The sequence below is a fragment of the Chelon labrosus genome (genome assembly GCF_963514085.1).
Source record: "Chelon labrosus genome assembly, chromosome: 15".
In the NCBI taxonomy this organism is placed as follows: Eukaryota; Metazoa; Chordata; class Actinopteri; order Mugiliformes; family Mugilidae; genus Chelon; species Chelon labrosus.
Genome location: NC_140348.1, coordinates 22,671,063 through 22,698,504, shown reverse-complemented (window position 1 = coordinate 22,698,504; position 27,442 = coordinate 22,671,063). Strand labels below are relative to the sequence as shown.

Genomic DNA, 27,442 nt, shown 5'->3' with positions numbered 1-27,442 from the left:
ACACACCGTTCTGTTTGGACGAATCTTTTCTGCCCCTCTACATCACGTGATGACGCCTCGCCCTGACTGTGGCCTTCAGCTCGGCTCGGACCGTTGTAACAGAGTGAGTCACTGGACACTTTTGGCTGCGAGAGTCAGTTCAAGCAGAGACAACAAGCCATCTTCTCCTGCTGTAGTGTAGTTTATTCAGTATCTCTAAATTTAAGGAGGAGGGTGCTATTTCTGGATTAAAATGTATATTTAATATTTAAATGCTCAACAAAATGTTAACGGTGCATCGGCGGTACTCCCAGGACACTTCAGTTGCTGCACCTGCATGGGCTTGTTGTCATTTTTTTTTTGTGAACTGACTTTGCATGATTATGAATTTCCTTTGCTCACTTGGAAATGACCTCTAAGCTGCCGCTGCTGCAAAGATGAAAGATGCAAAATGACTCATCAGCACGCTTGGACTATTTAACCTGCACATGTGAACCCGGCGTCCTCCTACGATCTACAAGCCCCCCCCCCCAGCTCATTCCCCATCCACCAGTACGTTCAACCGCCCCCCTCTGCCAAAAAAACAAGAGACGCTCAAGTGTGAACTGTGTCGTAAAGTTTCTTCCGATTGTAGACGTCTATGGTGTCGGTTCTGTGAATAAACGTATTTTTCCACACGCTGTGTATGTTTGTGTGTGTGAGTCGAAGGAGAAACCGTGACAGAAACTGTTCCATTGAGTTGTTTATTCATTAGAAACACACAGGAGACATAAAAAGACCAAACTCAAAATATCAGCACTCTTCAACAGCCCATGAAGCCAATCAGTCTTTTTTTTTTTTGTTGTTGTTGTTTTTGCTAAATACATCCAGAAATGAAAACCACCAATCAGTAGTAGGTACTTCACAAAGTAAACAGTGCATGGCCCACCCAAGCCTGATATGTAATGTTGCTAGTTTCTAACGGGGGTGGGGGGGGACGCCGTGAAAGCTGTCGAGCTACTGCCTGCGGGGAGCGGGACGCTACCTAAGGCCGGCGGCGGCTGCTGCTGCTGCTGCTGCTGCTGCTGCTGGTTGTCTTTGGGTTTGACCACAAGGGAAGAGCGCCCCTTTTTTTTTTAAAACACAGTAGCAGGTGGTAATGAAGAGGCCTGGTTTGAAAGCTCAAATAATAAAATGGTTTTGATGCGTCTGAGACCGAGTAAAACGCTTTGAATTCAGTCATACGGTGGATTTCAAATGACGAAGCTTATTTAAAACAGTGCAGCATCATGGGAGAGAGAGTATGGTGGGGGGGAAATAATGTTTTTTTTTGTTTTTGTTTTTTTAAAGTTGGTTAGCACCTGAGAGAGCAGGTCACGGCATCCACTTGAGGAGTCCAGCTGCTCTTTCTACTCAGCAGTGCAGACAAGAGCCACGTCTCATTCTGCCTCGCACCGTTCCCTGTCCACAAGAGTAAGGTTATTGCTTCGTGAGAGAAGTGCATATACATACATACATATATACATGTATATATATATATTTTATATGTTCAACACTGAATGTTTCCTTTCAAAAAAATAAAACTAAAAGGCTAGCTGCTTTGTTTGACATCTACGCCACGAGAGCCGTCCCAACTGTTTAGCCGGGGGGGTTAAATCCTGCAGGGGTCTGAATCTAATCAGAATATGACACTAACTCATGTGCCCCCCTCCTCCTCCTCCCGCTTTACCACCTCCTCCCCACAAGAAAGGCACAAGCTACAAGAAGTCAGAGTGTAAGAACAATGACGGCCTCCCTCAGGCCTTAAAAATGATCAAATAAATAAATACTCTTCGCCTCCGCAGCCGTCCGTCACCTTCTGTTCAGTTTAAGGAATAAAACTAAATTTGTGAAATAATAAAACAAGTAATGTCGATGAGACTGATAAAAGAAGGGTTTTTATTTTAATTACTAATAAAATTTAATGTAAAATTAAAAAAAAAAGAAGAAGAAAAAAACAGCATGGACGTACCCCTGAGATGTAGAATTACATACTACTGTAAAATGCAGTTAAAAAATAAAAAAACGTTTCTTTTAAATGGGCGTGATTTCAGTGGTTAGCAAATTTTTTTAAAACAGCTCCTGAAAGGGTCCCAACATTTTCCAGGCTAGAAACATTCCGACACATGCAAGGATTTAAAAACCGTGATGATAAAGCAGCCTTCAGGTGAGCAAGAAACTTTAAGAATAAAACATCCCGTTTCAACTGAGTGCAACTTTCGCCGTGGTGATATTCTGGACAGCCGTCCCCACACGACAAATAAAAGAAGACCTTCCTGGAGCCACCGTCTCTTATCCTCTACGGCCTCCGGGTCGTCGCGACAAACCCGCCGCCCCGACGCCGAGAGCAGCGCGTCTCTGGATCTGAAGAACTCAAATAAAAACGCCTCCTAACGTGAAGCTTCTGCAGTACACTTGGACTCGTTTAAAGGGATCTGGCCCTCGTCTTAAAGTTGTTGTTTTTTTTAATTAAGGTTGCTTCTATTTCTTTCTACAACAGCCTACACTGTGTTGTGATGCGTGCGAGTGCTACGTCTCCTCTCGTTCTTTCTTTTTATATTTTTTTTTGGAGACGTGAACATGAGGCGAGTCCGGTGAGACCTCTACCGTTACCACAGCTACGTCGACAACCACGGCTAACTTTGTGATTTGTTTTTGTTTCAGAGCATCTCTTCTCCAGCCTGCCACACACACACACACACACATATATATATAAGCATCCACATGCACCCGTCTAGCGCACACAAACACACACGCGCGCACACACACACATGCAGGCTCAGTCAGATAACAGTCTTCCTGATGGGGGAGAAGGTATAGGTGGGATACGGAGCAGGGGTTTGTTTTCGCCGTCCCCTCCCTCCCCCGTGCTGCTGCGTGTGCTGACCCGCCGGCCTCGCTCACAGTTTGGCAGCCATGAAGTTGACGTGAGGCTTGACCAGGGGGAACAGAGGCAGGCTCCTCTTGAATTCTGTCATGTCCTGAACCAAAGTGGGCTGAGGGGAGATAAAAAAAACAAAACAAGTGGTGATTTATCAAGACTATCAGAAGTTTTCTGCCTTTATTTTCTTTTTAAAAAAAAATGACAACCTATGCAACGACTAAAACTAAAGCCGACTCTCCTGCCTTGAGTGAAATGTCTTAAACAAAAATACCAACCCGGTCTATAGCACTCAGTCCCATTTGAGCTGGTTCCTATTGAGGGTATAAGTCACAACAACACACAGATTAAAAGAAAAGGCTCAGTATGTTCCTAAAAGAGCTCAGCAGAGATCTTAGCTAATCTGAGAAGAAAATAAAACATCTGTTGGGGACTATTTTCAGCTGTGGACTGATACACCGTCCTGCTGCGTCTGCTAAACACGTATGTGGCACTGAGTCAAACAACCCCACCCAACACTAGTCGGCGCTGTCCTGCCTCACTTTCAACAATGGCGACTCCGAACTACAGACTGTATAAGGATGAACATCGAAAATGCTCCTCAAAACTGAAGCCATAGCAAGTAGAGCTCCCCCTGGTGTCTGGCTGTAGTATAGGTCATAAGCTCCACCTCCTCCATGTTAGTGGATGGGACTTGGGGAAAACTAAAACACTAAAATACACGTCAAATTATTTTTTTTCAAGGATGGTTTCTGTCATTTTAGGTAGTTAATTTAACGTTGATGCAGGTTCAAGTGTCAAGAGCGTAGAAATAATTGAACGCGAGTGCGTCTGGAGGAAGTGTGGTCGGGTTATCGATATCGCGGCTCCACTCTCGGACCGTTCTGATCAGACTCTGGCAGCAAAGTCAAAAGATGGCGTCACCCGTGTCCTTAGGAAAAATAGCATCAGTTCGGCCAATGCAAGGAAGAGGGGACGCAGCGTCCATATTTATATACAGTCTATGGTCTGAACCTCCTCAGTTAACCTTCCCTTGATGTGTTCCATCTTTATTGATTCAAAATAATCAATTTGAAAATTGCGGCGGTGGAGAAGCAGCTGGAAATACTAAAGAGGAAGCAAACGACTACCAAGTGTTGATGTGACTAATGTCCTCGCCACGACACATTTCTGGGGAGGTGCACGTCTTCAGGCTACAGCGTTAGGGTCTGGGCTGTCGCCGTAGCTACGACGCCAAATTGACAAAGAGGTCTAAACCACCTATAATTCACCTGCACGGTGCTCAGATGACATGTATGACTACGCCACCATTACTCTTCTGTCCATCACCACATAAAGAGCCGCCCAAATAATCCCAACAGAGAGACTCCACGCCAAAACTTCCAGCGCAAAAACCTGGCAAACCTTAAGGCTATGAAAAACATACCAGTATCTATTCAAATACTGTATGTACGTCCCTCGGTTATTCTTTAATAACTGTGTGCCACTTACGTCACTAGTTTTAGGAGAATAAACATTTGAATTTGACGGTAACGCACACCAGTGGTTTGGGAAACAAAACAAAGAGCTTTACCTGAGGCAGGGAAGGAGCAGGAGCCAGGTTGACGTCATTCTGAGCTGGGAACTCTCCAACTATCGGACCTGGCGGAGACACAGTGACACACAGGTCAGCCTGACACTAACTAACACTCACAGAGGGTCTGAATGAAGCACAGATACTCACAGGAGTCCATCTCCCTGGACAGGACGTGCACGGACACCTTGTGTCTCTTCAGGGCGTCGACCGTCAGCCGTTCCTGTGGAGACGAGGTGGGTGAGGATGATGGGGAATTTATTTTCAAGAATTTAAACGAGGAGGAAGAACATAACACAATGACTCATCAGTCTTTGGAGCAGAGCAATGCTACCACAGAAGAAGAGACTCGGCATGGACAGGGTGGGAGTGTGTTTGTTCCCACTGAGGCTGGGATCCGTTTTGACAGACCCGTGGAGGTTTAGCTTCACATCACTGTCTCTGGACGGAGGATTACATTAGACTGAAGATTTGGCTCGTCTGTAGTCAGACGGCGTCGACTCTAGCAGCCTAAAAAAAATTAAATAATAAAAGGTTCCTCTGCGATCCAGTGCGGCCGATATGACATTAGAAATGCATTAGGTTTATTCTGCATGGGGTCCGTAATGGTTTCTGCTGGGCTCAGATAATGCCTATTCTGTCTGCGGGCCATGTTTCTTTGGCCCCGTCATCCCCCCTTGAAACAGGGCGGCTGTCATTACGGCAGATGATATGCTGCGAGCGTCCCGTCAGTGTCACCTCCACGGCTATGAATAGAAGCAGGAGATGAAAGCTGGGAGGGAACACTGAACCCAGTAAAACCGTGAGCAGGCGTACGGAGGAGACGCTGCAATGTCAAATCTTTAATCAAAAAAAAAAACAGATTACCACCCAGTCGCTGCTCTGTAACAGCGTCATCTATTTATGGTACGCTCAAACTTTCTTTTTGGCTCCCCAATTATATTTGGAATACGTAATTCGTGCCTCAACGTCCCCGCACAGAGTGGCACCGGAAGACGAACGCAGCCTCAGTAGATGTCAGTCAAGGTATTTATGAGGGTTTAATTATACTCTGGAGCTTTGGGTATTACCACATAGTGTTCAGGAGCAGATGCAGGAATCAGATGAAATGGAATTGAAAATGTTGGAATTTCCATTTTTACTTTTTTTCTGTGGGAACTTTAGCTTTCAAGAGAATACGGGTGAAAATTTGAACTTTTATGACTTGGGGAAAAAAATTACCAATAGGTCTAATAGTTAGTGCACAATAGATAAAAATTATCACATTAATCAAATAACGTGTGGTTGACTTCTCTGTGGACTCTATTATCTGAATCATTTCTAATCAGGGTGAAGAAATATTATCCACGTGGATGTATCTTGGTGTTTGATAGACGCCCACCGAGAGATTTCATAGCCTCGTCATAAAGTACAACAGTAAACCCACGTCGTGAGTAGCCGCCTCCTAACATCATCCAGAGCCACGAAGCACCACAATTAAAATCAAATGAGAATCATAATTTAACGCTACTCTAATAAAACACGAGCAGTTTGGGGAGTAAATGCACCCGGGGAGATATTTTACCATCATTTGTTGTATCGGGTCATAATTTCCTCGTTAGATGATGAGCTAAAATTGTTCTGACGTTTATGTTTTAGGCTTCACGGCGTGTTGAGAATTAGAATATCAGCCACAACATTATAACTACTGACAGGAGAAGTGAATAACGTTGAGCATCTTGTGACGATTCAATGTTCTGCTGGGAAACTTTAGGACCTGGCATTCACTGGTGTGGATGTTACCACCTAGACCAGACCAGGCACCCCCACCCCATAGCAATGACACTCCTTGATGGCAGCAGACATCCCCAGCAGGATGCAGCCTGACACAGACACACACACAAAAACACTTTAGGAACAACTAAAAAAAAAACATGAATAACAGCACAAGGTGATGACCTCATAGACATATATAGATAGACGCGTCATTGAGCGCTGCCGTCTACTAGAGCGGCGTGCCTACAGGGCGGCCATCTTGGAACAGGGCCACTCGCTCCTACAGTGCATTACATCTATGGAGGTTTCTACACAATAAAAGTGATCATAAATCGCTCAGTTGAAGTCCGGCATCTTTTCTTTACAATCCTCTGTCAGAAGCTAGTCTGCTGATAACATTAAGTAAAAATTGTATTTGGGTAGTAAAACCATATTTTTATCATAGCTACATGTGTGACGTTTTTAACAGTTCAATACGTTTTGAAATCGGTCCAAAATTCAGCGAATAATTCTACTTTGAGATTGAGGAGTACCTCTTTCCTTCGTATGTTCAAGCACCGCTGCCTCTGCGAGCCCTGTACCAAGATGGCGGCGCTTTAGGCACGTCCCTCCACAGTCAATGACGCGTCTATCTATATATGTCTATGGTTGACCTGGCCTCCAAATTCACTAGATCCCCAACTGATTAAGTATCTGTGGGATGATCCACAGAGGCCCCTCCCCTCAAAGGCCCCCCCACTAACAACAGTCTGTTGTTAGGACACCACAGGACACCCTCAGAAGGCCCATGTCCATTCTCTGATGAGTCCCAACTGTTTTGGAGGCACAAGGGAAACCTACACAATATTAGGAAGGTGGTCATAATGTTATGCCTGATTGATGTATTTCAAAAGAAAGCCAGTAAAATGTCTCAATAACTGGTCTCAGAGAAATATTTATGGTTTTTAATAAATATGAAGTTTAATTCAGTTTCCACATCACCAGCAGCTGCTGTAAACCAAACACTATGTCAGTCTGAGCTGAGGCATGGGTGAGCCGAGTGAGAGAACAAGGTGGAGGAGACATGAAGTACTACTTACTCTATAGAACTGCATGACGTTTTCCTTTGTCAGAGTCTTCAGATACGCCACTTCAACGTTATCTGAAACACAACAGGGGGAAATGGGAAGCGTTAACACGATCCGTTTTTAGACACGTCACTGCTGCAGAGCTCAGAACCTGAGGAGTGCGTTTTAAAGAGCTCCTCGCACTGTATCAGGTGCAAGAAGTTTTAGCTCCTCCAGAGTGATCCATCATTGTGAAATTAGTCAGCTAATCTGGTCAAAGCCATCGCTGCAGCCTCACACTGGAACAGAAACCCCTGCGTGGATCATGTCATAAAATCTTCACGAGACATGGCGTGATGTTTTGCTGCTTTTTTTTTTTTTTTTTTAGTCTCCTGTGTTTGATTGTGTCACAATGTATGTGTAGCTTGTCGATGCAACGCTGACTGAATTGGATTGCTAAACATATTGCACAAACAAGAAAACACAGCCGTGATCAAACAGCTTGGGAAACCAAAGCTCTAAAGAAAAACAAAACAGCGTAACCAAATCCGAGTGTTGTCGGAACAAACTGTAAAAGATGATTATGGGATCAACACTCAGCCGGCAGCAGCTCTTCTCCACAGTTATCCCATGGAGTAGTGTGTGCTGTGTGTAAGCTCTTATTAATGGAGTGTGCTGTATGTTTTTCTGTGCCCTTGGCATTGAGCGTGTTAGCTAACCCCTCTCTCTCTCTCTATCTATCTCTCTCTATACCCCGACACAAACCCACCAACACTGCTAGTATCTGTAATCACCACCGCTCCCTTGGCAGCATTTCAGTTTTGCCATCACTCAGAGCTTTAGGTAGATTACTAGTGAATCAGCCCATTAAAATCCATTACAGCACTCAAGAGAGCACTGAAAGAGAGAGGTGTGCTATGGTTGCAGATTAATTCAGGCTTTAATCGATCCCAATTTGTGCAGCTCTAAGCAACATCGGCTGGCTAGAAATATTGATAACTCAAGAACTTGTATTTGACTCTCTGTTACACAAACCGAGCCTATAATCTAAATAAAAATCAAGAGCTTACCTCTGTCAAAATTATACTGCTGAGAGATGATTTCCCCCCAGTACTTGGCACACTCGGCCGACAGCTTCTTGGGCTTGTCCAGGCGGCGGATGGCCAGGGCCTGGATGTGTTTCTGGAAGGCTTCGTCGCTCATTTCCTCCACAGACTTCTCCATGGTGCAGAGGAAGGCCTCCACGCGGCTCTCCAGGTAGTGGGGTGCCTTCTCTGACTGGATGATGAAGCGCAGGCCCTGCACGCCGTTAGCCCGCCGGGGCCCGCTGAACACGATGTAGCCTGTAGGGGAGGGGGGGGGGGGGGGGGTTGAGAAGGGAAGCGGGTCAGAGCTCAGCAATCGTCTTAAGGACATTTTGATTAAAATCATACTTGTACAAATACTCAGTTTATTCTTATTACTTGATATTCTGGAACTACTACCATTCCCAAATATGTTTGCCATCCTCGTGGTTGACAGCACCTCAGAAAGCTAATTTACATGCAGATCAGCCACAACATTATGACCTCAGGAGAAGTAAATAACATTGACCGTCTCGTGACAATTCAGCGTTCTGCTGGGAAACTTTTGGACCTGACATTCATTCATGGGGATCTTACTTAGACATGTAGCACCCACCTAGACCAGACCAGACCCCCCACCACCACCTCATAGGATGCAGCCTGACACAGGCACACACACTAAAACACTTTAGGAACAACTCAAAAAAACATGAAGAACAGCACAAGGTGTTGACCTGGCCTCCAAATTCACTAGATCCCAAACTGATCAAGAATCTGTGGGATGATCCACAGAGGCCCCTCCCCTCAAAGGCCCCCATTAACAATATGCTGTTGGCATACACCACAGGACACCCTCAGAAGGTTCATGTCCTTTCTCTGATGAGTCACAACCGTTTTGGAGGCACAAGGGTGGTCATAATGTTATGCCTGATCGGTGTATTCACAACATTTCACAAATCGAGCCACAGTTGCTCCATTGTGAGGATCTGGTGGGCTCACCCAGCTGTTCTTTGGTTCTCAGCGTGTTGAAGCAGGGCTCAGAGATGATCTGACAGAACAGCTCCAGCAGCATGTTGTCGTGGGTGGTCTGCATGTCCGTCTGGTAGTAGATCTCAATGCCGCAATTGTTGTGCACCTCGTTCCTCTGCTGGTAAACATACCAGCCACCTGAGAGAAACAGAAGAGTGTTTGTTTATTTTTTATTTTTTCTCCCCCCGGTACAGTAATCATATAGTAAATACATTCACTCTGACTTGAATTACCGACTCGAACAGCAGGGCCAGCTAGCGAGGCCTGGAGAAAAACAACACAGCTCCCAGACTAATATAATTAAAGGAGCTGACATGCATTTAGTTTTTCTGTCTGTGATTTAAACAGATGCTGAAAAAGTAAATGCATTTTGTGGTTTTAGCCATTTCCAAGAGCCTTTTTTTCTCCCATCCCTTATCATACTGTTCCAGTCAGTAAACACAAAACAGATTACAGCACCAGCAACGGAAGACCAAATATCATAATATAAGCCTTTATGCCGCGTGTACAGATTTAATTTAGATTACAAACTTTGTAAAACTTCCAGCAATTCTGCCAAACATGGCTCGAGATATGTTGAGAGCTTGTGCTCGGGAGCTCCCGTGTAATGCAGTGAGTGAGCAAAACCAGCTTAAGCAGTTTAAGGTTTTTTATTAGCCCCAAATCCTCTGATTCACGATAAGGTGTAAAAAATGAATTTGGCTAGCCTCGTTGAACATCTTCAATTAATCCATTCCATGCATAATCAGGTGTCTGAGTGGTCTCTAAGTAACTTGCGCAAGTGACGCCTGCATGTTGTACCTCAGCACTGTTGTAGAGTAAAGTTCAGAAAGGGGACAGCGGTGAAACTCTCCAGAAAGGCAGAGACGTTCTGCTGGATGCCTGCACCGCGCTTTCTGCTGAGTGGCTCCGAATGCGTGTCCTCTAGCCTTTCATCTGTACTTTACAATTTTCTTTTTCGAGTAGAACGTGGAGAGGAGCCATCCATTGTAGCGAGGGAGAGGAAGGGGGGGGACGGGACTTGGCTCCTTTTACTCTCTGCTTCAGATTGTATGAGTCCATTGTGATTAAACTCACTTTGAATGGAGGGCGAGTTGAGGTTGGGTAATGCAGGTGACTTTATGCACATGCTGCTGACTGAGCACTCTGGCTCTGTCGTGTCCACACTCCTCAACATCCTCCCCCTTCACATTCTTAGTAAAACTTTTGACGTGCCGAGTTGAGACAGTGGATTAATCAAGCCGCTAACGTGAAGTGTGAACGTTTCAGGCTTTGTTTAACTCTCTGTGACAAAACTAAATAAACAGCGTCAGTGTGGCGTGAGCTAGCCTTCGCTCAGCCGAAGAAAACCACAGCTCCTCTAAACGCTCCATACTAAGAGGTGAACTGCATATTTTCTACTGTGCAATGGGGAAACTGCACAATTTACTGATTTAAATGTGCAACCAACCATCTTTTGACCATTTAAAATTGTTGCTATAGCCGTTTTCTACCGTTTGTCCTTGTAACAAACAGCCTGTCAATCAATTTAACAGTGAAAGCATGCTTCACTGTGTCTGAATGTTTGACGTTGGGTTTACTTTCTAACTGCCTCTGGATTACATAGTGTCTTTAACACTTTCTGCCTGAGGCTTTCAGCTGTGAGAGTAATAACATGTTCCTTAGACAGCCAGTCATGCAGCTGGTTATTTTAGCAGCCTCAGTTTTTTTTGTGTGTGTGTTTACATCCTGTATGTCCTTCTCCTGTTCTCTACATCTGACTGGCAGTTTGGAGACAAGCCTGGAAAATCCCTAAGTGAGACACAGGACGTGTCCAGGTGGCCCCGCGCAGCTCTGGTTCTCCTCTCCGTGTCATTCAGCTTCACCTAATGTAATCAGAAAGGCAGTGCAGGTAACCGTGTTTTGCATGTGTGCTCATTGTTTGAGCTGCTGAGGGGAAGGCGTGTGTGCCTTTTTGCGCAATGACGTCCGACCTGACTCGGTTACCATTATGTTCCTCTGGGGTAAATGTGGGATGTTTAATGTAATCAGATCTTTACTACGCAAGACGGCGTCACTGATGACGAGGGAGCGCTGGGTAAGGGCTCTTCTGCACGGTCTCTGTGGAGACAGTCACGACTGGAAGATGATGATTAACAGAGCTTAACTGGTAGGTGTGTGTGTGTGTGTGTGTGTGTGTGTGTGTGTGTGTGTGTGTGTGCCTGTGTGAGTGGAGGAAGTGTACACGACTTACCGTCTGGAACCTGCACCTCTCTGTAGCGAATCAGCTGGCTCGGGAGGAGGGGTTTCGTGTGAGCGTGCTCAATGAGCGTGTCCTCCAACATTTGCATCATGCCAAGAGCAGACTAGAGGGATGAAGGAGACGATGAAACAACAGTCAACTTTTTAGTCCACAAAACCTCAGGTTACAGTCATTTGACATCACGTATCATTTAGCGGTCTTTTTTCCCATTTAATCTTTTTACGTAATTCCCACAGACATTTTCCAACAGCTTGGACTAAGCTACTGGAGATCATGCCCACACATTTTACGCCATGGGTCTGTATTGCTAAGTGCTGTCCACATCAACGGTTTACCTGGAAACCAGAAAGCTTCTAGTACCGAGATTGTACACATTCACAGATAGCCATCAGTATGCAGATGTGTAAATGGAAAATACAAAAAAATCCTGTAGAAATTAAGCTTTAGAAACTTTGTAAGAGACAAATGAATGAAAATAACAGATGTATGCATCAACAAACATGTTGTATAATCCAGAAATATGTGGCAGACCAAATACGTGAACAATAAAATTACCCAATCAAGGTTTTTCTTGTGTGGCCTTCGTGTCAGTAAAATTACTGAGCTTTTAGAAGTTAATGATCCAATTTATTAGTGATAGGTGAACAAATTCCCTTAGAAATATGTGGCCTAGTTGACATCATGGATCAAAGTGTGTATTATTTAAATGTATGTTAAATATAACACGTAGAAAGTAGTTAAAGCTGCATCACAGACACTGATACAGATAGTCCGTGTTTCTAAATTGCCTTTCATTAGTTAAATTGGCAAGCTTTGCTATAACTAATAATCAGATATTTCAGCCAGATTCTTCATCTATCCAGTCTGAAGTCAGCACCGTTTAGGTCTTAAAAAAGCAGGTCTGTGCTGCAGCTCGACGGTGATCATTACTCTCACTGATGAGGCTCATTCTCCCTCCACTAGACTGTGACAGTGTCAACATTACATGGCGTTGTGACCTCAGAACAAACTGTGATTTGATTGCAGCACATTATAACAGGTGTTTGAAGAAAAAGGTTACAAAACTGGACATGAAAAGGAAAGCTGCACGACTCTAAATAAAGAAATCTATCATGGTAAAGGGGGTTTAAAAAAAAAAAAAAGAAGCTGGCAGTAAAAACACACAGACTCTGCACAAACCTCCTTGGTGATGTTGCCATGGAGAAGGGCTTCAATATGTAACCGTGACAATAGCTGAGGTATGAAGGCCTTGAGGCGTGGGAGAGTTACATCTGGAATACAGATCACAGACAACAGCGATCAATCAGAGAACGATTTTCAAAAAGCTACAATCAAGACGGAATAAAAAAATAAAATAAAAAAAACTTCTGGAAGTGCGATTTCATTGTACATCCTGTCACAAAGAATACAACAACAGTAGTCACCTGTTAGACAGTCAGGAAAGCTGGTTAAAACAATAATTAAAAAAATATAACACATAAGATGCACAAAAATTAAGTCTGTCTCAGTGTGGGCTGGCAAATCTGAATTCAAACGCCGTCTGACCCAGATTCAAGGATGAGCTACAGGGGCGCGCGCGCACACACACACTTTTATCTAAATGATTGTTTGTCCACAGCAACACCAACAGAAAAGAAAACAGGAGACTGACAGAGGGTCCGCCAGGCAGGGGACGACGGGAGGGTAAGAACACAGATAAGGGACCGAGTGTCTGTAATTGGAGGCCCAGGTGACCAAACTACAGGCTTTGACCCTGCAGGTTAATTGAGTCTCGTGTGAATCGGAGGGCGCTCTGTGGTAAAAATAAAACTATCTGCCCTTCAGGCTCCAGACTGGCGCTGCGGAGAGGAAAGACTGCAGCTAGGGAGGCATCTGCTGGAGAACGGCCTCGGCATTCAAATGAGGATTTAAGGACGGAAACGGAAGACTTTAGGTGAGACGGATGAGCCTTTTATAGACTCTAAGCCAAACGCCTGGGAACTTAACTCCAGGAATACAAGCCTGCAAACTGAGAATCTGGGAAAAAAAAAAAATAAATGCTTGCCACCTTTTAATTAAAAAGCAAAGACCGTAAGTTTGTTGCTCCAGCTACTATATACCCATGATACCACTCGCTCAATTCTACCCCGAAGAAGAAGGGCTTCATAGTTAAATTTTCTAAAAAGATGCTAATAAGTAAAAGTGCTGGGACTCTGAGACAAAAGTAAAGAAGGAATGAAAAAGATTAAGAGCAGCATCTCACCGTCTAGAGCCTCTCTGAGCTCATCTTTGGTCCAAGCAACCTCAGTCATTAGGAGACGGAGGTAGTACATGGCGTGCTGGTGAGGCTGCTCTGCTCTGAAGTTATTCAAAGACCTCATGTACTGCAGGGAAACAGAGAGAGAGCAACCACTTTAAGAACTGGAAATCTAAGAAAATATAGTGCTACAGCTGTAATTTCACTGAACTGTGTTGCAAGGCAGAATAATAAAATAGTTTCTCAACACATTTGAATCACGTGTGACTCATCACGAGTCTGCGTTTGAGTCGGAACAAACCGCTTCTTTGATGATGTCAAAGCGCTTCTCGTCGATCTCAAAGGTGGCCATCTTCTCGATGATCTTCTTCAGCAGGATGTGCTGCTTGTCGCTGTAACCTTTCACAGACAGCTGCAGCAGACAGTGATGGAAGACACAGGTGGCGCATTATCAACAAACAAAAAAAAAAAAAAGGACAGGGCGAGATAATAAAATGTGTGATGTGGTTAGTATTCACTCGTTTGAAGGTTTTGCATTCGTTAGCCATCATTTACCGGCGCATACGTGACTGTGGTGGGTCCATTTTAATGAAATGTGTGGCATGGGAATGTCACTGTACAGATAAAGATGACAGAACAAATATTGGAGCAGGAACTAAACCCCTGGAGGCTTATAGATTTAAAAAATAATCGCTATGGATGTCTAAGACAGTAAATGTCTGACCCATTATCAGCTCCCTGTTAAATTTTAAGTCAATGGATGCCGACAGTCTGGTAAACGTTGTGTAAATTTAACAGACATCCCATCTTTGTCAGATAATGTGCTTGGGCAGAAACACGATGGTCTTCAAATATCAATATGTATAAGACGCATCATTTCATCCCATGCAGTGCAAATATAATTAACTACAGTCTCTCTGGGAGGCAGCGCAGACCCGACTGGCTGATGATAAGCTTTTCCTTTGCAAATAAGTATTAAATTATTAAGTAATAAAAAAACAAGGAAAAGAACAGTCAAGGTTATTTATAGCTTCTATTTTTGCAGTGTCATACACACTTCATGACGCCTCATGATTCAGCAAAAACCTCCTACTACATGGCTACGCTCTCATCCCATTCCTTGCCTCTCCCTGACGCTGAGTCCCTGCGGTGACACCTGTTAAATGTAATCTCTCCTAACATCATCAACCTTGACCGGCGCTCGGCCACACCAATACTGCTGACTCAAATCAATTACCTGTGGCCCATCACACAGGTGCACAGATAGTGTGCTGAACAGCCAGCCGCCTCTAAGGTCACGCCACAGTCACGAATTCACCGATGAAAGGTAGCTAACGAATGCAGGTTACCGTGTCTTGAAAAAGGGGGGCAGAGTGTTTGTGGAAAAAAGTTAGAGAGAGCGAGATAAACACCACTGCAAAACCAGAATCACTCATTCATTCCTTCATTGATAGGTCATTACTTTGCTGTGCAGCTTTAATCTGAGACACACACTCCCACCCACGCATGCTTGAGCAAACTGCTGTATTCTCACAAACTGGGGGAAACAAAAAGTGCAAGGTTGAGCAAATGACTCCTGACAATGTCAAATCTCTTGCATGCACTAGACGCACGCCCAACATCCTTTGTGCACTTGCATCAGCAGGAATGTCGCTATAAATAGTCAGAGAACCAACATCAACTAGAATTATTCATTGTGTTTTTCGGTGGATATAAAAGAACTGCAGCCAAAACATTGATCGCACAGAATGGGTGAAACTGTGCCTTCTGGTATTTATTGTTTTTTCTTTTTTTCCTGCAGAGCATTCAGCGTCTGAATAGATTACACTGAATAGAGCTTCAAGGTAAATCTGTGAGATCAGTCACCCACACGTCCTCAACTAAACCCTCTAGAGATTAGAGCATCCTGAAAGTCTTCCCAAAGTTTTAAATTTGGCACTTTTATTGCCTCAGGGGCCTACAGTGGACACCAATCAGGCATAACATTATGACCACCTTCCTAATTTTGTAAAGGTCTCCCTTGTGCCTCCTAAACAGTTGGGACTCATCAGAGAATGGATAAGGACATGGATCTAGTGAATTTGGAGGCCAGGTGTTTTTTTTTTTTTTTTTTTAGTTGTTCCCAAAGTGTTTTTGTGTGTGTGCCTGTGTCAGGTTGCATCCTTGCTATGGAGTGGGGGTGCCTGGTCTGGTCTAGGTGGGTGCTACATGTCTAAGTAACAACCACATGAATGAATGGCAGGTCCAAAAGTTTCCCAGCAGAACACTGGATTGTCACAAGATGGTCAATGTTATTCACTTCTCCTCTCAGTGGTCATAATGTTATGCCTGATCGGTGTATATATTCACAGAGTAACGTCAACACCCATCTTAAAATTGAGAAAGCTGGCATGTCAGGGCAATAACAACTGTGTGGAAATGCATGCTGATGAAATATATAACGAGATTTTCTCCAAACTAACTGGGTACAAACAGGGCAGCAGCATTTCACACAATCAAACCCGAGCGTAGAAAACCAAGCCATTTCCACTCTGTTAGTCCCAGAGTGGACCCTTCAATGGCGCCCCCACTTCCCTCCAGACTTCAAACGTGTTACTTACGAGGATGGCATTCATCCCTGAGGCTACGCCATACACCAGCCCAGCCAGGCGGGCTGCATATGTATACTCTTTTAAATCATCCTTCAGTAACCTGAGTAACAAGTAGGTCATGTTGCAGTGCAGGGGATCTGTATAAAGGTAGCGACTAATGAAAGGAAGAAAGGACATGAATAAACAAAAACATGTTTGTAGGGAAATGAGAGTTTGTCAAAAATAAAATAAAAAGACATTGCATGTAAGAAGAATGATAAGAAGAGTATGTATATGCAGCCACATGACCAGTTTCTGCACGGCAACAACTGGCAAAAACTATTTTGTGAAATAGAATAGTTAATTTTTTTTTTATATATCGAATTTTGTTGGTCGATTACTACTTCACCTGGTGTTTTAACTACAGGTGCGCAGTCTACCCCACTACGTCTCGGAGAGAGAAGCGGCAACAATTTGAGATGTCTGAGAAAACGTGAGAAAATGAAGCACCTCTTTGGTAGTAATGATGGTTTTGCAGGAGGTGCATGTGCAGGGAGAAGGATGAAGATGAGGATTCAGATAGAACTGAGGGTAGAACAGCCAGGTCTGGGTTGGAAGGTTTCAGTAATTATTTTTGTTTTGCATTGGATTAGATATCTACATGACATTAGTCACAAATTATCAAAAATATACCAAAAAATAAATAATAAGCAGTTTTCTATAATTATCTAAACTTTTACATCCTCTGTGATAAAAACCATTCCGGATATAAGACATGGCGTAATGTTACCTGTCAACCCAGGGCTGGCTGAGCCACAGCAGTTCATTATGAGGATGATAAAGGGTGAGGGACCTCAGGGATGCGGCGAGAGGACGTTGGGGAGGGATTCTGAATACTTACATACATCCCATAGACGGTATTTTGGAGGTCATAGTTCAAGCCAGCTAGCTCGGCTGCATATGCATACTCGTTGAGGGAGTCCTTGAGGAGCTCCAGGTATAAATATGCCATGTTACAATGCAATGGGTCCACATATGCAAACGGGCTGCAGAGAAAACGGTAGCAGTCACACAAACCATAGGAACACAGCGTAGAGGTCATGGCCTCTGCGGTTTTCTCACAGTAGGAGCTGATGGTAGTGGATGTACCATACAGTTTATGTTTCTACATATTAACATACTATTAATACAAGTTCAGGTGTCAGGGCTGTAATAGTAAAGGTATTCACTTCATAAATAAATAAATAAATAAATTGATTCCAGTCCCACGTAGAAGGGTTTGGCAGTTGTTGACTGTTGGCTGAATGCTAATATAAGTTATTTCAGCCCATCCCATTTTACGTGGCATCTTCTGTGTGGCATATGCAAACACTGGAAGAATCTTCCCAGCTAGAGATTGTGTTTCTAGAAGCAATAAATCCTCTTAGTATGCCTAACTGAGCAGGAACTGAACAGGAAGCAGCAATGACTCTTCTGACTTTTGGGGTTTTAACAAGTAGGTGTCAGAAAAGTTACCACAGTAATCTACAGTCACGTAAATAACAGAGTCGGCTAACCCGAACTAAAAATAATTTTAACCAGAAAGGTGTTTGATTTCAGGTGTATCTGGTGCGCCCAAATTTTAAACAGTCGTGATTACGTACCTGAAGAACTCAAAGTTCAGGCACGCCTTGGGCAGGAAGAACTTGTCGTCCTGCTTGAACCACACCTTGCTCATAGCCGTGTTCTGGAGCACAAGAACACAAGCAGCTCTCATTTTCATTTTCATTCAAAGTCAATTCTGAATTTGTTTATGTAAATCTAACAAAGTTACTGCGATAGTTATTCATCGGGAAAAGGTCAAAAGAAAGCATCGTGGCCTTTTTCTTTTTTCCTTCAGAGATGGGGATACATGTACCATGTTGGTAACAGCTTAATTGATATTAGATGAGCTTGACATTACTAAAGCCTCATCTCAATCAATTTCCATATGAAAGAGAAAATGGGAGTTAAGCAGAGATCGTCCAGAGCAGTTAGGAAATGAAGAGTGACAGGACTTTGATGACACAGCTGCGCAGCCACAACACTTGCCTTGATTAACGAGGGGAACGAAGGAGAGTCTTTCTCAAGGGGGTAGATCTCGAAGTTTGTAGGGATGAACTCGTTTTTCATCGGCAGTTTAAACTTGCCATTCAGGTCTGCATTTGCCCATGTCTGAAACACAGGCACACAAATAACAACTCACATTTTAGTGAACTACAAATGATCAGAAGCTGGATACACAGGATCGCGTAGGATTTGATTAGAGCTCAACACGCGCAATCATCCACCTTGATGGACTCTTCGGAGATGGCCTCCTGTTTGTACTGCGTGCCATACCACTCTTCCGTCTTGTCTGTTTGTCCTTCAAATGATTTTGACACGACTGCAACTCTGGAAAAACAAAAAGAGAACCAGGTGACGATGCATGTATTCAGAAACCTCTAACAGATTGCAATCACAAGATTCGAGTGCTTTTCTATTAGTATCATGTTTGAGGTAGTGTTTACAATTCCTATGCTCTGCCGAGGCTGGAGTCTTCGATGCATTTAGACTGTGTTTCACTGGTCAAAAAGTCCAGTTTTCTAAATCTTCTTAAAAGCATAGAATGAACTAAATATTTAATATAGTCTGGAACAGACATTTATCACGTTGCTGGACACTTAGTTTTTAAGTGCACCTGTGCTAATACAGCGGTTTTATCAACAGCACAGAACTGCAAATCAGTTTGAATAAACAGTTTGTCCAGTATCCTTGTATTAAATTCCTGAGAGGATACCAGAAGACTAAAAAGGCAAATCCTGATAATGTATTCCTGAGCACACATCTCCATCTCCTATCTCTAGCTCTCTATAAACCCCTTTTGAGGCTGCAGAGATAATCAAATCTGTAAAGCTGTCTGACTTTTTCTTTTCTCGATAAGACAATTGAAATCCAAATATGAAACAGATTATCTTTAAAGTAGAGATACCAGTTATGATTAGTAACGATATAAGATTTGCTTTTTATGAAAAAATATTACTAACAGTAAGATCAGTAAGGAAATATGTATATTCTGTACAGATAGATCATTTTTTTGCAGCTCTTACTTTAGACAAACCGTTTTCTGTACATGACCAGTTTGTCACACTGACCTGACGTATTCTGGTCTCAGCTTATCCAGCACCATCTCAATCAGATCTGGCCTGAAGTCCTCCAACAGGTACTCTGCTGCTAGAACTTCTTCAAGGGGGTAGTACTGCCACACACAGAGAAGAAAATGATTCAGGTTGGTGGAGGATTTGTAAAATGCACCTTTAAACTATTAAAATGTGCAGTATGATTAGACAAAATGCTTTCTACAAGCTCAAGGGTTATATCCAATATCGTTCGGACTCAAAATGTCAGCAGGCACTCAGCTCTAGATCCACTCATACAGAAGCTGTGGAAAATATAAAAGCTAAGCTAATTCTGACTGTGCCCCTGCAAAATTTCCAGCAGCAGCACCAGGCAGCCAGGTGACGACAGCAGCTGCAGTCTCCCTGGAAACAACCTTTGCAGATGGAGAGCGGACCTACGTGTAGTAAACCTGCCACTTTGGAAGTGTAGCCACGGGGTCGCTCCTTGTCCTTGAACCTGAAGGCCACTTTGTTCAAATCCTAAAGAGAGGGCGAGACGGAGAGGCGCACAGGTGAGGTCATAACACATGAACAGTTAATTACCGTAGAAGTTTAGAGGCAGATCTAGAAAGGAGGCTGCACAGGATAAAAACCTGCAGGTGAAAAGAGCTGGCAGGCTTGAATCCATCAGTGTCTCTCTATTAGTTTATTATCTAGCCATAAGTGGGTCATGTTTGCTCTGCCTGTCCGTCAGAAATGATGCTGCTGAATAGATGACATAAATTACCTTGCACTCGTCAAACACCCACTCCTGCGGCCCCTCGGTACGCAGCTTCTGGATGTACTGGAACATGTGGAAGATGATGTCCTCGACGTGCACTGCAGTCGCACACAGAAACGCGCCTCGGTGAATATATTTACATTTCTTTTATGCACACATGCACAAATCCAAACAAACCCTTGACAATCACATGCAGAATATACCACTGTCGAACCGACTACAGGGGGTAACATGCACCACTTACAGAGGCCCTCCTCAGTCAGGTCCACGTTGATGATGAAGAACATGAATCCCCTGGCTCCTTCTTTTTGCCCTCCAACAAGCGTGTTCACCCAGCCTTAAAAACAATTAGCACAATAATTAGCGTTTAGAAAAGGAGCAAAAAATCTCATTTCATTTAATGAAAAGAAATGAAACCTCTTAACCTCTTAATGCAACCCCCGAGCACAGAAAAAATATTCACTTCTATTCACTGAATTAGAAAAGTGCCTCTTTCTGAGGTAATGGCTCGACTTGTTCTTCGATTTTGAAAACACAGAAAATGGCACGACTATCAGAACATGGGGCACGCTCTTGTTCTTTTTTTTTGGACATAACTACTACATTTGAGGTAATAGATTATGCAAATCTTATTTTTTTAACTGTCTTCCACGTATTTTTATTTTTACTAGCGGTTTTCAAGAGTGTTTTTTTTAGGTGCAACTGACCTACAGTGACCAAGCTATTTCGCTTGTGGATCAATATAGTCTGTCTAGGTCTAAGTCTAACTACATTGAGCTGAAAAACAATCAGTTTTTCATATTGGGTTTACTACTGTATATCATAAAACCCTAAATAGTCTGCTTGTCATCAGCTTGCAGGTCAACTTTGTGTCTTAGTACCTTTAGATTTCAGCTCAGATAACAAACTTCCAGGTCCTTCATGGCCAATCAAATGGCCAAGATAATGCCCTGGATTTGACTTGTAGTACTTCTGTAGGTCTGGGATGGGGAACGTCACATATAGGTTCCTGATGTCTTTGATAGGAACCACTTTGTAGAATTGCTGTGAAAGCAGAACAAAAAAAACCCCCAACACGTCACTAAGGAGGTTAAACGGAAAAGTTTATGGAAAGTTTTCATTTTATAGCGAGTTGTGAAAGTAGTAAGCAGCTCACTCTGAGGTGTTCTTCCTGAAACGGGTGCTCTGGGAATTCAGGAATAGGCACATTCTTGTTTTCCACTTCTCCAAACAGGTTTACCACCATGGACGTCAACTCATCTAGAGACTCTGGAGGTAAAGAGTTGAACATTCACAATTAACCTTCATTTATTTTTATGTTAAGACACAAAGTGGGCCATGTGTGTGCAAACCAGACCTTATTAAATTCCCTGATTACTAAAACATAAATCAGCTCCACATATTAATCATTATAAACAATCGTCAGGACACTCACAAATATTTGATTTCAAAAAGACATTCAGCAGCTTCCATGAATCACATAACACATAGTGTAACCATCATCGTTTAGAGACGTAAGGAGACATGTCCACGGTTTGTATTTTAGGAAACTTCCTGTACTGTTGTTGAAGCCACAGACAACAAGGAGATGGTGCTGTCTAAAAGGGAAATAGAGTTCTTCCAAATTACAGTGTATTACAAAAATTGAAAGTGGATAAAAAGCCTGCGGCCAGTACATATGTCACCACGTCAATGTTCAGCAAAGCAAAAAAGACATTTTGCACGAAATGCTACAACTGGCTTGTTGGGACTTATTTGTCAACATGCCACAAGTTATTTCAGAATTGCATGTGACATTGTTGTATAATAACTTGCAAATAAAACTTTATATTCAGTGGTTATATGATAAATGACTTGCATCGTTTGTTCCTCTCTTGGGTAATTGACGGGTTTGATAAGTGCATTGATCGCTGTTGAGATCGAGTGAGGATTTCACAACATTTAAGGCCTCACTTTTGCGAGTCTTACCTCTTCCTAACACGCACAGTCCCATGAGGTTAGAGGAGTAATACGTAGAGTGAAATTTCAGCAGCTCCTGACGGATGTCAATCCCATCTTTGGACGGTCTGGTCTCAAGAGTCAACTTGTTACCTAGGAGAAAAATTAAACAGACCAATGGACATATTCCCCCAACACAACTTTAATGGTCACTATCTGCAGCTTATAACAAACAACATATTCTTTAGGTTCACCGTCGTATCCAGATTTGGTTAGATTCATAAATATGAGGAGGATATTGACAGATCGGTAGACAGGGAATTAAGGGGAATGAAGAGATCATGGTCACCGCAACCAGCTTGTAGTCAGTTCCCCTTTTAGATTACAAAGGATGTAGTCACAGAAACACGTCAGCAAAAACCTAACTGTTCAGAAAAACTAAAGTAGGACTCTTGTTCAATCTGGCTACAGTTATTTTAATCATAATTGTGCAATGTCTTGGTGAATAATATGTCAAGTACGTGAACAAAGCCAGTCTACCATCTCGGCGACTGAACAATATTTCAAAAGCAGTCTGGATCTAGCACATCAGAGACAAGTCAAGTAGTTGAGTTTTTTTCCTTTAAAGATCACGCCGACATGCTAAGAGTGTGCAGCTTTTATCCCCGTCTGATCCGCTTCCATTCTTAAGCAGAATAAAGATTATATAATTCAAGACTGCCATCAGGTGGCTATTTTGAGCTAAGAGCTACTTCGAGTCCATGTCAGTCTGATCTGGTAATTTACTCCTTTCTTGATCAGATACGAATTCCCACAGAGCTACCATAATGAGTTTTACTCAGCTTGTCTTTAATAATACATGGGTGGCATTAATATCAAACTCTGTTGGATGAATGTTTACACAGCTAAAGCAGGTTTGTTCAAGACTGCAACATGTGCGATTATATTCTGGACTAGGCAGGTAGGCTAATCCAAACTCTAAATCACATCATCTCTACTGTACAACTATTTAAATAGTATGTCACGGAGCCCTTGTGATGGTGTTTAAATGCATATTGCTTTCCAATCACAATATACATACAATATATGTTAAAGATGGACATGTCATACAAGACAGGAAGTAAAAGACCAACAAAGCGTTATAAAGTGAAGCTCAGCACAAAAGAGATTTTCTACCTGTTCCAAAGTTGCTGAAGGGGTGGTTTGGGTTGCCAGTGGCCTTCTCCAGCTGAAACAGCCTCCAGGCATCATTCATCAGGTTCTTCTCATGCTCAGAGTCCACAGCATTCACCTCACGGTCCTTGCAGCTCTCATCAAACAGTGGGCACAGAAAGAACTGGGCAAACCTACAGAGTTTACAAGATGACAAGACAATTAAAGCTTGTGCACTGAACAATGCTGTATTAAATGAGATTAAAAGATTGTTAGTGTGTACAGTGGAAACAACTTGTAGACGGACAAAGGGCCAAACAGATGAAATGAGAACAAGTCATTTGCATGAGTACAAGTTGGAGCAACTGCCATGCAAATGATTAAAAATTCTAGGCACACATAAAAGATGATATGATACGGTAGATTTAAAACATTAACAGACATCTTGGTTCAAATACTTATCAAAAATGTATCTCTGTCATGACCAAAGAAACTGCACAAGCTGCTTTTTACTTGGACTTGTTTAAAAACACGTTCTAATGTTTGCGTAATGTCTTTTTTAAGCTAACCACGACATGGTGAGCAGAGAAGAAAATAAAAGATCTTGCCAATTATTTACAAGGGATTGATCCTATGCCCAAGATAGCACTAAAATGTTCACTTAAAGTCTTGAATTTCACTACAACTTAATATAAACAGTCTGAATATTTGGATGGCTAATGACAAATATGATCATTTCAGATCATCCATCAATCACCATCAATAATTCAGCTCACTCTGCACTGTCCTTTCCTACTCCTAAAGCCTGTATGGCCCTCACAAGTCACTTGTGCAAGCTAACAATTAGCCCATGCCACAGAAACAGGTGCTTGCTAGACCGTCATTCATTTGTAATTAGGTAAGCTTATCCCTATAGGTTAAATTCTGACCGCCCGAGTGTCCTTTGCAAACCACCACAGCTGACACGTGAGCACAGCCCCCCTGCAAGGCTGAGGCCATCAGTCACACCCCGTGCTTGAGGTTTCAAGCCCGAAGGGGGGGGTAGGAACTATGCTGATGATTACAAAAGAGAAACACAATGATGCAGGGTCTGGTAACCAAAGAAGGGCTGATATCGACCTGGCAGTTCTCTTGGATTGACACCTGGACACCCAAGGGGAAAACAGCGTTCTGCTAACCAAACATCCACTTAAGCAAATACATTATATTGGTGTTAATTTGACTGAGGTTTTCTCAGGCTTAATTTATGCACATTATGCGTGTTGGAGAAATTATTAAAATCCTGAATAGCAAAGTCCACAGAAATAAATACAGCTAAGCACACCAATGAAAAATCTCCATGTGATGTGAACACGTGTAGTACACAGCAACGTTAATTCCATCAAATGACAATGAAAGTACCTATCTAGAGCTCCTTGCAAGTGCTCATGGGACACGTCAAAGTAATAGTTGGTATGCTCCCCGCTGGTAAAGGCGTTGGAGCTGCCTGCGTGCTCGCTGAGGAACTGGCTGTACTCATTCTCCTTCGGGTACTTCTGTGTTCCTAAGAATAGCATGTGCTCACAAAAGTGCGCCAGGCCCGAGATGTTTCCTGGGTCCGACAATGAACCTGAGGAGAAACAACAAAAGACATCTGGATATAGAACAATAATGCAACAAAAATCCCAGATATTCACTCGTAGATACACCTTTTCTCTGAAAGATATGAGGCATATTATACATCATATTATACGTTAGTGTTGGATGATAAAATTTTACCACACCTCAACTCCACCATTTACTGAGTCAGAGAGTTCATATGTAAAGCTTTATTGTCCACAGAAAACTTGTATTAAGCTCTTTATCATTACCTCTAAAACTGAAAGCACCGTACTAACGCTTAGTCATAGTAGTTACTGCTACTGCACCTCCACAGAATTTGCTCAACCACAGTTTTATGTGTAAATGGAAAACTTGACAGGTTGACAGTAATATTGTTTAATGCACGACATCAGTACTGGATAACAGACATGGAAACAGGACAAACGTTGGAACACTACTGAGGTTACTCTCGGTATGCAAAGCACACATTTATTTGCATGTATTTAAGAACACCTGTAGTAACAGAAACCACATCAGGGAAAAAAATAAAATAAATAAATACTGGGATACTTGACAGAATGAAAACCCCTTTACCTATGTGGACATCCAAAGCAGCTGAAGACTTGTCTGTCGTTGGGTCACTGATGAGCATTGCTTTCAAGCCATTGCTAAACTCCAGGCCCCTGTAAACCCGTTTGTCCTCGGGGGAGCGAATCACATCACTAACCACCCTCTGCACAGCGGGGTCGGTCATTCTGAGCGGCAAGGATGACACCAGCCTGCAACGGAAGGAATCAAAACATACACTCAGCGGTTTACGGAACTGGCTCTACTCCAGTTTAACTCTAAGCTCAGAGGATGCACCTAATGCATCTTAAGTATTCAAAAATCCACAAAATCCTTTGGGGGAATACATTACAAGTGAGATTGATGGCATACCAGACAAATATTAGAAACAAGGCGTCACACCTTACTATGGAATGACCCTAGGCGGGGTTAAAAGCGATGTACAAAGATTTGTAGAGATGGCACAATGCTGTCACTCATTCAGTTTCCGCAGAAATCAAATGCACCCGGTTGCATCACTGCAAGAGTGAGCGGTTGGCAAATTTACGTCTGATGTAGCACACCTTTGTAAGAACAAGACAGCAACGTGTGGTGTGTGTGTCAACGTAGAACTGATCACTGCAAAAGTAAAAATAATAATTATTAAATAAAAAAATAAAAAAAACGTGTTTCAGTTTTTTCATTACCATATTAAAACACGAAGTTAATGAGCATGGCAGAAATAAACTACGGTAACTCTGTGGAGGACACAAATTAATCCCTCACTCTCTTAAGGCAAACTAGCATTAGCTTCGTTAATCAGCAATAAACGCTTCATAAAGTTAGCAAATACCGTGGTGGCAACCGGGTTGTTTTGTCTAGATTTGTGGCAACCTTTAATTCCGCCCCGTTGAAAAGTGTGTTTTCATTTCCGAAGTCACACAAGAGCTCTAGACACAAACCACTTTAGCTAACACCCAATGTAGCAACATAGCTCACGACGTTGGATTAGCTAAGGGGGTTAGCTAGGTCAACAAACCGGCTTTTCACGGCGAGCTGCTAACATTAGTTTGGTAGCTAGCTAGCTTGCTGATACGCGTGAAAATAGCTAGGTTATTTTTAAGTAAAAATTTACATTAAACGACTGTCAGTACTCACCTAAAATCTTTGTTAAGGTAGAAACCGTTCCCTGCTGACTGGAGATATCTCGTAAACTGGGCCGTTCGGTTAATGCACTTAAACATACTTTGCACCCATGGAAAACAAACCTTGGCTTTTACAGCGCCATCTTTGATTAGACTCAAGCAGTCGAACGCAGACCGGAGAGCAATTCACCGTAGTGGGTTATAAATTCTGCAAATAATTCTGCCCCTGATGCATCATATCAAAAGAGAAGCAGTCGATTACAATTATACTTAAAGTGGAAATAATTCACAAGCGGCAAACTGTCCACTTTAGTTTGGGAAAATCGCGTTTGTCGCTGATTCTGATATCGATTGGACAGCCTGCCTATGGATTTCCTTTTACGTTCAACGTATCAGATCAAGTTTCAAGCCTTTGTCCTGTGCATGGCCGGTCCTGTGAGTTCTGCTGAGTTGACAACAAAGTGAGAAATCGTTACAGGTGCAAATGTACATTTATATACGTAGATTTAAAAATCTCCGTGTAACTTAACAAGTGGAGACTGTATAGCTTGATAGGACCCCTTATTTTTTTTTATTTACATGTTTTGTTTACATTTTATTGTTACGTTAACTTTATTTATTCTTACATATGAATGTGTCTAATAATTTTTTATTATAAGTTATTTTAATTTCTCGCTTCATAATTGTATAAAGCTCGGCTAAAGTACCTTATACCTATGTATTAGGCACATTCACTCGTGTATTCATTATAACAATAATGTTAACAACTAATAGTTATATAATAATGCAT

At 42.6% G+C, this 27,442-nt stretch overlaps 1 protein-coding gene across 7 annotated transcripts; it reads right to left on the bottom strand.

Annotated features, from left to right (window-relative positions):
- Positions 1 to 716: 716 nt before the first annotated feature.
- Positions 717 to 26,947, bottom strand: ide (insulin-degrading enzyme). 7 transcript variants are annotated; one of them, XM_084561996.1, is made up of 27 exons: positions 26,666 to 26,947; positions 25,931 to 26,146; positions 25,556 to 25,740; positions 24,782 to 24,989; positions 23,405 to 23,574; positions 22,259 to 22,381; positions 21,447 to 21,559; positions 21,172 to 21,334; positions 20,535 to 20,627; positions 20,297 to 20,388; positions 19,969 to 20,049; positions 19,546 to 19,649; positions 18,703 to 18,805; positions 18,464 to 18,586; positions 18,037 to 18,119; positions 17,295 to 17,439; positions 14,125 to 14,235; positions 13,830 to 13,950; positions 12,767 to 12,858; positions 11,579 to 11,690; positions 9,316 to 9,483; positions 8,323 to 8,595; positions 7,286 to 7,347; positions 4,602 to 4,674; positions 4,452 to 4,519; positions 3,157 to 3,192; positions 717 to 2,993 (listed from the first exon to the last, which is right to left on the bottom strand). In XM_084561996.1, the coding sequence occupies exons 3-27, from the start codon at positions 25,713 to 25,715 to the stop codon at positions 2,898 to 2,900; spliced, it is 2,973 nt and encodes a 990-aa protein (XP_084418122.1). In that variant the 5' UTR covers positions 25,716 to 25,740; positions 25,931 to 26,146; positions 26,666 to 26,947; the 3' UTR covers positions 717 to 2,897. The 7 variants fall into 7 exon arrangements, with proteins under 7 accessions (XP_084418122.1, XP_084418121.1, XP_084418123.1 ...); XM_084561995.1 differs by having other exon boundaries at positions 25,936 to 26,146; XM_084561997.1 differs by having other exon boundaries at positions 26,092 to 26,146.
- Positions 26,948 to 27,442: the final 495 nt, after the last annotated feature.

Coding starts and splice junctions, on each gene's coding strand:
- ide (XM_084561991.1), bottom strand. CDS start 26,751: ATGTTTAAGTGCATTAACCGAACGGCCCAGTTTACGAGATATCTCCAG. Junction 23,575..24,781: donor TTGCAAGGAGCTCTAGATAG/GTACTTTCATTG, acceptor TAAACTCTGTAG/GTTTGCCCAGTTCTTTCTGT. Junction 18,587..18,702: donor TCTCCGAAGAGTCCATCAAG/GTGGATGATTGC, acceptor CCTGTGTTTCAG/ACATGGGCAAATGCAGACCT.